The sequence below is a fragment of the Miscanthus floridulus genome, chromosome 13 (assembly GCF_019320115.1).
Source record: "Miscanthus floridulus cultivar M001 chromosome 13, ASM1932011v1, whole genome shotgun sequence".
NCBI lineage: Eukaryota > Viridiplantae > Streptophyta > Magnoliopsida > Poales > Poaceae > Miscanthus > Miscanthus floridulus.
In genome coordinates, this window is record NC_089592.1 from 28,852,721 (window position 1) to 28,865,748 (window position 13,028).

The following is a 13,028-nucleotide window of genomic DNA, read 5'->3' on the forward strand; positions in this document are numbered from 1 at the left end:
TTTTCCTCATGTGGTTGCATATTTCTGTTGCAAATACCTAGGAGGGGACCCTTTCAATTCACAAGCTCTCTAATGATGACTTCCAGCATCTGGTTGATAAAGTCACCAGTTGAATTCTAGGATGGAAAGGTCGCCTGCTCAATTAGAGGGTAGGCTTATCCTCGTGCAACCAACCTCTTTTCAATCCTCGTGTTACCTCGGTATTGCCATTGGCCCTTCTCCTCGGGTGGTCGACTCCATTTTCTTTTACAAGTGTTCCTTTGGACTACGACATTGTTTCTAGGGCAAACGTGAGGTCGCTTGAACAAGGGCATGCTGGCTAAAAGAGCTTAGGGTTGGGCCCGGGGTATTTCCAATCTCAGGGTGCCCAACTAGGCTTTTACATATGGGATGGCTGTGACTGGCCTGCACCGATAAGTTGTGTACATGGGTGGTGCTACTTGTCAAGATAGATGTCAACAAAGGCCATGTTTGAGCCTTGATCTCCATGATGTTAGGGATGGAGAGTGTGCTTGGTCAGATTGTTAGTTTGATGGAGCATCATTGCTGGGAACAACCCTAGCCTTGCACAACTTGATTCTACTGAAATTTAGGGACAACCAAAATATCTACAAACCTTGACTGATTAGCATTGGATCAAAGAAAATAGTCATGCTCTGTCACTTTAAGGATTGTTAAAATACATGCAGATTCAGGGGAGACTCAAACACATCCAACTATCGCGAAGAAGGGGATACTTTCCGTTGGAAGTGGCCTTCTATGAAGAATTTCCCTCTTCTTTGGCCTATGGAGCTTGGAGGTTTAAGGGATCAAATTTCTTCAGAAGACATGGGCACCCAAAAAGCGTTATTTCTTCATTTGGCTGGCTCTCTTAGGTCGCCTTTGGATGTTAAAGAGATTGTAGATGCATGACATGTAAGATGATAATACCTTCACCCTATATGAACAAGATCCATATACTATCAACCACTTGCTTGAGGGTACGGTTGTGTCTACGGTCAGGAGACTTGGTTCTGCTCCCTAGATCACTTCAGCTTATCACTTATCTCGTGCTAATGACTACTGATGGCACCGTTGCGGTTGGTAGCTTGTTGGTCCCAAATGCTTTAGAAAATTTCTTAGAAAAATGTTGGACACATTATTTGTCTTGGCCACTTAGAACTTCTAGGAGTAGAACAACTGGGTGCTTCACCTTGGAGCCGGTTGCCCTCTCTTAGCCCATCATGGAGAAGGTGTCTACTTGGGTTTCAACTGTTTTCAAGATGCTTGAGTTTCCCGTGTGGTGTCAAGAGCTTCTTCATCTTCAAGATGCTTGAGTTTCCCGTGTGGTGTCAAGAGCTTCTTCATCGATAAATGGACTTGGTTGTTCTCTTTGGTTCTTTTTTTTTTTCCGTTTCCTTTTCTTGTTTTTACATTAAGTAACTCGATGTTTTATTTTTTCTTAAAGGAACTCTTTTGTACCGTGGTCGTGTGAACTTTTATAATAGATATTCTCACTTATTTCATGCTCCACATGATAAAAACATCACATGCAAATGCATACGAGTATTTTACATCTTTTAAACAATTTATTTTGCTTTTATAATCTAATCTATATTTATACTTATAAGGTGATATGTGAGCTCAATTTCGCGCCTTTGATTCAGTGACTTCATTGTAATAAAATATTATCATAGGCCTTGTTTAAATCTAAGGTGTAAAGTTTTTGGAGTGTGACATCAGGTGTTGTATTGGGTGTTCGGATACTAATAAAAAAACAAATTACAGAATCCGTTAGTAATCCACGAGACAAATTTATTAAGCCTAATTAATCCGTTACTAGCACATGTGTTACTGTAGCACCACATTGTCAAATCATGGACTAATTAGGCTTAAAAGATTCATTTTGTAAATTAGTCATAAACTATGTAATTAATTATTTTTTAGTCTATATTTAATACTTCATATATATATATATGTCTAAATATTTGATTAGATAGAGAATAAACTTTAGACGAAGAAACTAAGTCTATACTCGTGTTTACATTTTGCGACAAAATCTGATCCATAGCCCATAGGTGTAATTTTCTACGGGAGCAAGTGGTCTTCACAGAGGTGGTTTGACCCTTTTGCCCCTAAGCAGATGCACCCGTCTCGAAAATTCTCTGGAACGGAATATGGGCATCTGCCGCTGCCGGCCACGCCGACCGCCGAACTGCACTGCAGACTGCAGAGTGCAGAGCACCTCTCCTGTCTCCTCATCCCACGCTGACACGATCCAATCACGAGTCACGACGCTAATCAGTCAGCCTCGTCCTAATTAATCGGCGGCCCCGAGATCGGATCGTACCCGCCGTAGATCATCACTGCCCAGTCGTGTCGTAGATCTCGTGATCTCTCTTCCTCGGTGGGGTTGCTGCTGCGGCTTGAGAGATGACGGAGATGGTGGTGGCGGCTCGGGCGCCGGCCCCGGCGGCGGGGAGGTGGGGCGCGGCGCCGCCGCAGGAGCTGCTGGAGAGGCTCAAGGACTACGGCCAGGAGGGCGCCTTCGCCTTCTGGGATGAGCTCGCGCCCGAGGAGCGCGACCACCTCATCCGGGACATTGAGGTGAGCAGCCACATAAAGATTTGGCCTGCCTAAAGATTTCTTCTTTCTGTTGAAACAAGGACTCATCACAAAAACTTGGTTTTTAAACAAGGACTCGTTGTAAAAATCTGTTCTTTCTGTTGAAATCTGATCCAGAGGGCACAATTCATTTTGGCGTTGCAGTTGTGACAGGATTTAGGATGCAACTTATGTCACATATGAAATAGTGAATGAAATAAATGAAAAGGCAAGCTGTTTTGATGTAGCAGGAGTGTGATCCTTGGCTCCTAATGTTCATAATCGAGCTGATGTTGCCCTTGAGCAATGGACACTGATCTCAATTGTTATTTCATATGCGAAGCGAATGCGATGATGTCACTGAACTTGCCTGATTGACTGCGGCTGACTTCCCTTTATGATTCAAATTTCAGAGCCTAGATCTTCCTAGGATTGATCGGATCATTCGATGCTCACTTAGATCACAAGGTGAGCTTTCACTTAGCGTGCTTCAGTATGCAATATAAGTTCCAGTGAGTGCTCAAATATTTGATAGCGTTTTAATGCAAGTACAGGTGCTCCTGTACCGACCTTTGAGCCTGTGCCAGAGTCAAGTGTCTCGACGGTGGACGACAGAACTCCTGAGGACAAAGAAAGGTGGTGGAGGAGAGGCTTGAGAGCCATTTCAGAGGGGAAGTTGGCCGTTGTTTTGTTGGCTGGTGGCCAGGTATTCTAGGACTCACTTAGTTCAACTCCAAGAGACTCTATATCGTTCCTAATTGCTAGGAATAGAGATTCTGGTGAAAAAATACTCTTCAACAACTTCTTTAATTGGTTATCCAAGTATAGTCATCCTATATTTCGGATTTCTCGCTAGCCAAAGATAGAGAATGAGAATGGCTCTCTAGAGTGCGCACAAGATATAGAAAATTTGTTAGAGAGTGGAAAGACAGAAAACGATTTTTATGCAAATGGATCTCCAAATGATGATATAGAGAGTGAGTTTTAGAAAGATGAGCATCTCCAAGAGGCTTTGTAAAATTTACTATCTAAATCATCATTTGGAGAGTCATTTGAGTATAAATCGCTTTCTATATCTTTGTATCCTCCAACAGTTTTTCTATATCTTTTGCGCACTCTAGAGAGCCATTCTTGCTTTCGATCTTTGGCTAGAAAGAATCCGGAATAGAGGATGTCTATATTTGGAGATCCAATTAAAGAGGCTGTTGGAGCGTATTTTTCACCAAAATCTCTATTCCTTTAAATTAGGAAGGATATAAAGAGTCTCTTGGAGTTGCTCTTAGATTGCTATGTGGTTGTCCATGTTACGTACTACAGTATGGTGGAAAACACTCATATACTTTGCAATTTGTTTTTTATATCAATTGTGGACAGGGGACTAGGCTTGGCAGTTCTGACCCTAAGGGATGTTTCAGTAAGTCTTTCTACCCAAGCCATTGAATCTTACTTTTGCTTTCTTCAACTAGTGCTATGATATTAGACCTAAAAGGGACATATTTTTTTTGGGTGAATGTCTACTTTACAGATTTCTTTTATTCTCGTTGTAGATTATACATAGAACAACAATACTATACCATCCCATGTTCTCTATTCCTTGTGATCGATGTGAGGATAATAATTTTGCATGTGTCATCTGCATTTGTTTGTTCACTTAGCTACCAGAATATGGTATCACTTTTTGAGGAACACCTAAAACTCCATAAGTCTTTTATTAATCAATATTCATAGTGTTCATTTCCTTTCCCTTTGCCGCTTAGGTATCGGGCTTCCATCTAGGAAGTCACTTTTCCAACTACAAGCTGAACGGATTTTGTGTATTCAGAAGTTGGCTGCTCAATGCACTGACGGTAAATTAGTTTTAATCGCTTTTTTACTAGTTTATTTATGTCTGATTTCGTTAAACATTCTTTTGCTAAAACTGTTCTTAACTACTTGCAGCCCCAGGTAGCACAGTGCCAATTCACTGGTATATAATGACTAGTCCCTTTACCGATGAAGCGACCCGAAAGTTCTTTGAAACCCACAGATATTTTGGTTTAGAGCCTAATCAAGTAAGAATAATTACATGATTCTTTGTTTTGATCAGAGATTCTTTGACTTCGATACATGAATTTCCTAAATACTACTATAAGAATTACAGCTGATTTTATTCGTGTCTTCGCAGGTGACATTTTTCCAGCAGGGTACTGTTCCATGTGTATCTCATGATGGAAGATTTATTATGGAGACACCATATAAGGTACCTCTTGTTTCTGTTTATTTAAGAGAAATTAATTTAGAGTGTAATGTTATGGCATCAATCCATTACACTAAATGGGTTGAACTAGCAACGATTCCAGATTGTGGATCTCTGTAGTAATGTCATCTTTCTTTTGCAACATTATGCTGAAAACCAGGTAGCAAAGGCTCCCGATGGCAATGGCGGAGTATATGCTGGTAATCCCCTAAATCATGATGCGGTAAATCGTAAATGTATGCTATTAATGTTAGTCATGACTTTCTGTTTTTTTTTTCTTTGGCTGCACCCAGCTCTAAAATCTAAAAGGTTGCTCGATGATATGGCTGCAAAAGGTGTTAAGTATGTAGATTGCTATGGAGTTGATAATGTATTGGTAAGTATGTTTTTTATACAGTTTATTTCATGGAGCCTTCCTTTTTTATTGTCATTAAATAATTAATTTATTTGATACAGGTCCGTGTTGCAGATCCAACATTCCTAGGATACTTCATTGACAGAGGTGCATCTGCTGCTGCTAAGGTTGTCAGGAAGGTAGGGCCATTGATTTCCCACGCCTAATAGATTGGCAGTTTGCTTGAAATATGTATCTCAATGAGTGTTTACATTACGTGCTGTGCTGTTCAGGCATATCCACAAGAGAAAGTTGGAGTATTTGTTCAGCGTGGAAAGGGTGGACCCCTCTCTGTAGTTGAATACAGTGAAATGGATGCAGCTATGACAACTGAAATCAATCAAACTACTGGCCGCCTTCGTTATTGCTGGAGCAATGTATAATTCCTACACCCCTCCCCTCCCCCACTATATATGCACCAACAATTGTGTATTTCTTTTATTTCATAGGTCTGCTTGCATATGTTCACTTTGGATTTTCTGAACCAAGTGACAAACAGTCTTGAAAAGGATAGCATGTGAGTATTCCTTTTTCCCCCCTTATTCTTGCACTTTTATCCATTCATGTTGCATTAATCCTTTATTTAATATATAATGTAATTGCTGCATTTTTTTTGGAGAACCTGTAATTTCTGTCGACCTTAAACCAGCAATTAATAATAGAATGTTGGCTTACAATTTTATCCATTGTTTGTGTGCAGTTACCATCTAGCCGAGAAGAGAATTCCTTCAGTCCATGGGTACACATCAGGCTTAAAGCTTGAACAATTTATATTTGATGTGTTCAACTATTCTCCTTCAACAGCTCTTTTTGAGGTTTGATTTCTTATGAACTATTGCTCAAAATAAAGCCGTGTTGTTCTTAATCTCATTTCTGAAAGCACATAGTAGTTATCACTTGGAAATATTTTATCAGAGCTTGTTCACACCTAAATTTACAGGTTTTGCGTGAGGAGGAATTTGCTCCAGTGAAGAATGCTAATGGTGCAACTTATGACACTCCTGACAGTGCCAGATTAATGCTGCTTCGGCTTCATAGCCGATGGGTGGTTACTGCAGGTGGCTTCTTGACTCATTCTGTGCCCTTGTACATGACAGGTAATTGCAGCCCTAGTATATGTGTTTTGGAATCTGTCAACAAAGTAAGAATTTTATATAGGAACTCATTGATTGTTGTTAAAACATTGCCTGTACTTCCAGGAGTTGAAGTTTCTCCGCTTTGCTCTTATACTGGAGAGAATCTGGAAGCCATATGCAGAGGAAGAACATTCCATGCACCAAGTGAGATTTCATTCTAGGCATAGTAGTTGTTGGAAGCAATCTGAATACAGGAAGATGAGATCTCCCCAATTTTGATTACAACATAACTACTCTTGCAAAAAGGATGTTGATATTAGTCAACTATTGTATGTTATGCAAGGATCAAATATTGTAATGCAACGCCTGAAGTTGCCTCCTTTCTCCCCTAGCATTAATGCGTTTTGCATTCTCATGTGCTGTTCAAATGTAGATTATGATATGCTTTTGTGTAATATTTGTTGAAAACACCATATGTACCAAATATTTATTATCTTTGCACAATTGCAATTCTTGATTCTATGAACTATGATATGAGAAAAATCAAACAATGAGGTGTTCTATTTTCCCTGTTTCAAGTCTGTGACCCAGCTCTTTGCCTAGAATTGCTTCAAGCAGATATTAGTGAGTCACAGTATGGTTTCAGCCATTGATCTCCATCAATGAAAGACGTGTTTAGGTAAGGTAACACTTGCACATCACTAAGGTTCTGAGCATAAGGCACTCTATCTGCCAGGTTTGCACCATCACCTGTACACTTGTACTCTCCATAAAATACAGTCCTGAAAATTCAAATTGCACAAAAGCTGATGTCAATGTACTTTCTGTTTTGCAGATAAGAATAAAAACTAACATTGGAGGACGCATACTGATCTCTTGTGTGATCATTCCAGTCATTCCATCCTTCAGAAGCTATGATGTCTGACATTGACGTGTAGGCAAAGACGACCCGAGAATATGGTCTCCATGCTCGTCCAAGCCATATCCAACCAGTGCCACCTATGCTACAATTGACAAATGAGTAGCCAGTGTTGTCATTTTCTGATACCCGGGCATGTGCAGTGACTGAACCAGTAATTGATCTTTGCCCTGAAGGCACTGGATCTGCAATGGATATCAATCTGCAATTCTGGAGAGCAAAAAGGTAAGAGAGCAGTTGGTAACTTCAATACATTATTTTGCAATCCATTTAAGTATTTCTTCACTCACTTCATAGAGTGACCTAGCATCTCCAAAGATAAAGTCAATAGAGCCCTGGATGAAACATTCCTTGAAGTAATGCCGGCCTCTGTCATCATGGAGTGTGTCTTGCGCTCCAAAGAAGCCACAACCCCAGAACGCTGCTTGGTCACCATTGATCCTGATCGCCACTGCCTGTGCATCGACAGCGCCAGGCCTTGGGATTGGTGCTACATTCTGGTGTCAAATGATCAAGAGATTTATCAATATAACCCATGGTGAAGCCTCCAACCTAGCTGAATACATTGTGCAGCATCTAGGCAGTTACAATGAAGCTTATGTTCTTCGCAATGAATCCTGATGCGAAAACAGAGACTGAGGCACTATAGAACATGCCGTTCGCCGATTTGGCAGTATCGTTCCACGCGATCGCTGTCAGGTCGAACCCCTGCCCTTGGAATGTGATGTTGGGCTTGGATGCTGGGACTGTCACCTTCTCACTGTAACAATACTGCAGCTTCAGTAGCAGTACACTCAGTAACAGCGCAATGCTGAATTCTGGGAAGGAAATCTCTATCTAAAAGCCTGAGCAAGGAGAACTGCTTACAAGTAGATGCCCTTGTTGATCCACACAACATTCCTCTTGCTGCTGTGGTTTGGAACTGCATCGACCGCCGCCTGCACGGTTGTGAATTCACAACAGCCATTGGGGTCGACACAGAAGATGGACACTACTGATGTGTCGGGCGGGGGGAAATCCGGTGGGAAGTCATCGCATAGCGGGTTGTATTTACAGTCATACTGATGATGGGTAGAGGTGGAATCAACCGAAAGTGGATATAATGGAAGGGAAGGCGTTGTAAGATTAACGAGGGCTGCAAGCAATGGAGTGGTTGAGGAGTAGAGATGAGCAGTGGTTGGGAAGTACAGGTGAGTGTAGAAGAGCAGAAATGCAGCAGCTGCTGCTGCTGCCCCATTGATCTTGGCGCTCATCTGCACAGATGAACTGGATTCCCTATTCGATCGTTGGATTTTGGGGGTCTTTTAACATGATGAAATGAAATGCACTGCACCAAGCAGCTTGAATTGCATGCCTTGCAAACAATCTATCTCCTTTCTTCAAGGTTAAGACGTCAGCCTACACAACCACAGCATTTAATAGCTGATGAAAAATCCTTTTCAGGTCATTGTCAGAATCTATGCGTGATCTGACCAAGCTGTTGCTTCAAAGGAGCATGTTCCAGCAGCAGCAGCAGCTCTTCATAGGGTATACCCCCAGAACAGAAGAAATAATTAAAGTACACTTAAGATCGAGCAATCATTCTAAATCAGGAAGAGAACGAGCTAGATGTCGCAGCATTGATCTTGGTAGCTACGCCACCCATGGAATTTAAAGAGTCTAAAAGGAGCATGGGTCATATATTCTGCTGAACGTCGTTGTTGTCAAAGTTGGATGTCTTTTTTCAACCAACTCAAGTCCAAACCGTTGGGTCCCTTAGGGCAGTCCCAATGGTGTATTGATGATAGTTTCTATCCTCATTAACCTCATTAAATGACTTGCTATGTAGGCAAAACGCTGACATGACAACGTAATTAATGAAGAAAGAGAGCAAAAATTCTAGAAATGGTTTCCTCATGAAGAAATCAGGTCTTCTCAATGCACTAAGAAACCATGAAATCGCCATTGGGGAGAAACCACCAGTTTTCAGGGGGTTCGTGCCGCACTCTCATTGGAGGAAGAAGATAGAGTTGGGAGAGAGAAAGAGAAAATAATTATTACTCATAGAAACCATGGGTTTGAAAGCAGTACTTTTTTGGTGCGGTATCCTATGTTATAGAAACTACTAGTTTTTTTATTGGGACTGCCCTTAGGGCACGTACAACGTCTTTTTGCTGTCTGGGAGATGTCATTTCTAAAAAAAACTCCTCGACTCAGCCAATAGACGGGTGTGCCGTCTCTTCGCGAAGAGACGACGAGGGCTCGTGCTCCCAAGCTATATCGCCCGCTTCAGCACCGTTGTACGACGGGGGCTCGTGCTCCCAAGCCATTTTTGATCACCTTAATTGATGAGTCTGTACAAGAATTAATTATCTTGCAGATAGCCTAAAAGACAACTCATTGTATAATTTGTCTGTATTGCTGTCTCTATGTGACATAACCCGTGCTTGCAGACGGCAGCCGTCTAAACTGTTGAATGTGCCCTTAGAGGTTCTAACCACGGAGCACAAGGTCCCAAAAACGCATAGTTTCCCTTCAAAAATAATCTCTCACCTTTTGATGCTTTCGAAGGTCATTAACATGCAAACTTTTAACTTAGTGCCAATAAGAAACACAAAAACAGGGGCACGCCACCATTATATGGCCTAAAAAGAGTCTACACGCTATTTCATCAAATAAGATTCACTGTTTGCCACAGAGCCAAGCCAACCACCGGACAGCAGCAACAGCAATTTGCATTGCCAGAGAGACCTAAACAAACTTGCACTGATTACTGATACGAACATATATACTCAAGACTAATGGCAGAACTCTACTTTGAACTTTGACTTGTATACGAAACAACTTGAACTTTAATCTTCTGCTCCAGTAGTTAAATCTCACCTAAAAGTGGACTAGTTTTTAGTTTTCAACCCAACTAGCAATTAGTTCATTAATTGACAAATGTGAGCTGATATGGACTATTATATGAGTCTATATAAGAAAGCTACTTGCTTTTAGTCTATGTATCTTGGATTAAACTTTAGTCCATCTATAAACTTTAGTTTTAGATGATCCAAACAGACCCTAACTACACTGAGAACACTAATTTCCAGAGTGATTTCCATATGATGTGACATGATATGAAAACTACTCTCTCCATTTCAAATTATAAGACTTTTGACTTTTCTAAATACATTAATTTTAATATGTATCTAAACATAATGTATATTTAAGTACATAGTAAAAACTATAAATATATCTTATAATTTAGAACGAAGGGAGTATTTATTAGCGTCAGACATAGGATTGCCCTTATTACTAGGTAGAAAACTACCTGTTAGTTTGTCTCCACCATCCGGTATATTTACATGAGGGTGTGTAGTGATTAATATGCATATTTTTTTATGAATGATTAGGCTAAGCCAACTATCCTCGCTATAGGAAAGAAAGTATCATCACCAAGCAGTATGTGTAAAGACAAAGGGGGACACAGACAAACCCGCACAAGCTTGATACTCGATCTCTAGTTTTATTTCTACGACGAGAACAAATCATGTTGTTGCTTATGAACTAACTGTTGATGGAAACTAAGCATAAATTTATACTTTGGCCGTTACAATAATAATAAGTACGTCAGGGGAAACTTCTGTAATTGAAAGTGTCTTGTCTCTGTGATGTATACTCTTACATAATTACTCATCAGCCTGTTCGCTTGGTCGTAAACGATCGTAAATTTCTAGCCAGAATAATATTTTTCTCTCACCAAACCAGCCAGCAGTAATAATCCACGATCGTATACGGTCGTATCAGCACCAGCCGAACAGGCTGCATGTTTCTATCTAAATGCTATGTCGCTTTAGAGTAAGAGTGTATATGTATGCAAACTAAGCATAAGTCAACCCGTTTGGTTTCTTATGGTGAAACCTGTTTATCAGGTATCATGGATTCGTAACCACAATAGTCATCGGGTTGTTCGGCGTGGGTCAATGAGTGTGCCTAGTGGCCTCGAGCACTCAAAACACGTGGGATTTATCCTAGTTTGGGCTTCTGAACTCTACGTATAACAACAATGTTCTTCGTGTTAATAATGCTCAAAATAAGAGTTCTTACCATGGAGGAATAGAGAGAGAGAGAGAGAGGGGTAGGGAAAGCTGTAGCGTCAAGATGGCGGACTAAAGGGGTGAATAGTCCTTTCTAAATTTAATCGCACCGGCTAACCAAAACGAATGCGAAATTTAAAACTATCAGTCTAGCCAAGACTACACCCCTCTATCGAAGTTCTCAAGCACCTTACAAAGATCCTAAATAGGAATCAAAGGTGTCGGGCTAGCAAGAGCTCACCTAACAATTCTAGCTTACAAGGTCATATAAACCTATGCAACTAGTACTTCACACAACCGAGGGAGCTCCTACACAATCTAGTAAGCAAAAGCACAAAGCCACATAAGCTCACTAGCAATGCTCAATAACAAGGCTACACAAGCCAAATTAGAGAGCGCGAATTACTTAGCTACACAAACTAAGCAATGCGACTAACAAGGTTACTCAACCTGAATTAGTCAAGCAAGGGAGCTACTTCTATGCTACATAAGCAAGAAGGTAACTAGCAAGCTACACAAGCTAACTAATTACAAGAGCAACTACACAAGTACAATGTATGAAATGTAAGTACAAGCTTGTGTTGCGCGGAATGCAAACCACCGAGAAGATGATAAAGACAATGTTGACACAGTGATTTTCTCTCGAGGTTCACTTGGTTGCCACCAAGCTACGTCTCCGTTATGTCGACCGCTCACTTGATGGTTTGGCGGCTAATTAGCATCACTCGCCAAGCCCGCACGTCAGGCACCGCAAGAACCTACCACGAAAGTGAGGGTAGCTCAATGACATACTCAACTAGAGTTGCTCTTCGCGATCCCCGCGGGGTGAGCATAATCCCCCTCACAAATCCTCCTCCAGAGCACCGCACAATCTTCTCGCGTGCTTCAACGGAGTCACAAGCCACCAAGACATCTAGGAGGTGACAACCTCCAAGAGTAACAAGCACCACCAGCTTACAACTCGATCACCTAGTGCCACACGATGCAATCACACTAGAATCACTCACTCACTCGATCGGATGATCACTATCAATCTCAAGTGAGTTAGAGGGCTCCCAACACTCCCCAAGCATGGACACTCAGTCCCAAGGGTGCTCAACCAGCTAAATGCCCGAGCTTCACCTCTATTTATAGCCCCTAAGCCAAATAGAGCCATTGGAGCAAAGTTCTTCTTTCTATGAGGGCACCGGACATGGCGGTGGTGGCACCGCCCTAGGGGTGACGGTGCCCCCCAATGGTCACCCCAATGGCTAGTTTGACTAGCGCAGGGGCACCAGACACAGTGGTGGTGGCACCACCCTAGGGAGGGCAGTGACCACCCAACCAGTCAGCCAAAATATCCCCTCTCTAGAATAAAGGGGCGGTGGCACCGCCCCACTAGCGGCGGTGACCAGGCACTGCACCGCCCTCGTCGTGGCGATGCACACCAGACACTCCAGTGACCGCGCCCAAGCTGCCCTTCTCAGCCAAGTCCAGGTGGGCACTGCCGTAGGGGTGGTAGTGCCACCAGACCACTAGTGGTGGTGCCAGGCTCAACTTGCTGCTCTTGGCCTCCTCAGCCGATCACCGCCACAGGGGTGGTGGTGCACCAGACAGGGGGTGTCGGTGCCCCCAGGGCAGCACCCCGAGCTCGGTTTTGCCTCCATTTCTTCCCCTTTTTCAACACATTTGCAAATGTGCTAACACCACCAAGTGTTCACCAACTTGTGCAGTGTGTTAGCTTTTCACAAACATTTCCTAAAGGATTAGTCATTCAATT

General features: G+C 42.0%; 2 protein-coding genes across 3 annotated transcripts; one reads left to right on the plus strand and one right to left on the minus strand.

Moving 5' to 3' along the window:
- The first annotated feature begins 2,140 nt into the window (after positions 1 to 2,140).
- LOC136500745 (UDP-N-acetylglucosamine diphosphorylase 1-like) lies at positions 2,141 to 6,793 on the plus strand. The gene is made up of 15 exons (XM_066496167.1): positions 2,141 to 2,586; positions 2,997 to 3,051; positions 3,138 to 3,289; positions 3,958 to 3,997; positions 4,341 to 4,430; positions 4,522 to 4,634; positions 4,748 to 4,822; positions 4,980 to 5,019; positions 5,113 to 5,195; positions 5,276 to 5,353; positions 5,447 to 5,590; positions 5,663 to 5,730; positions 5,914 to 6,028; positions 6,154 to 6,310; positions 6,413 to 6,793. The coding sequence occupies exons 1-15, from the start codon at positions 2,413 to 2,415 to the stop codon at positions 6,508 to 6,510; spliced, it is 1,482 nt and encodes a 493-aa protein (XP_066352264.1). The 5' UTR covers positions 2,141 to 2,412; the 3' UTR covers positions 6,511 to 6,793.
- A 64-nt stretch (positions 6,794 to 6,857) lies between these two features.
- Positions 6,858 to 8,778, minus strand: LOC136500747 (probable pectinesterase 8). 2 transcript variants are annotated; one of them, XM_066496168.1, is made up of 5 exons: positions 8,076 to 8,778; positions 7,797 to 7,968; positions 7,499 to 7,705; positions 7,159 to 7,418; positions 6,858 to 7,071 (listed from the first exon to the last, which is right to left on the minus strand). In XM_066496168.1, exons 1-5 carry the CDS (start codon positions 8,459 to 8,461, stop codon positions 6,900 to 6,902), a joined length of 1,197 nt encoding a protein of 398 aa, XP_066352265.1. In that variant the 5' UTR covers positions 8,462 to 8,778; the 3' UTR covers positions 6,858 to 6,899. The 2 variants fall into 2 exon arrangements, with proteins under 2 accessions (XP_066352265.1, XP_066352266.1); XM_066496169.1 differs by having other exon boundaries at positions 6,910 to 7,071; positions 7,143 to 7,418.
- Positions 8,779 to 13,028: the final 4,250 nt, after the last annotated feature.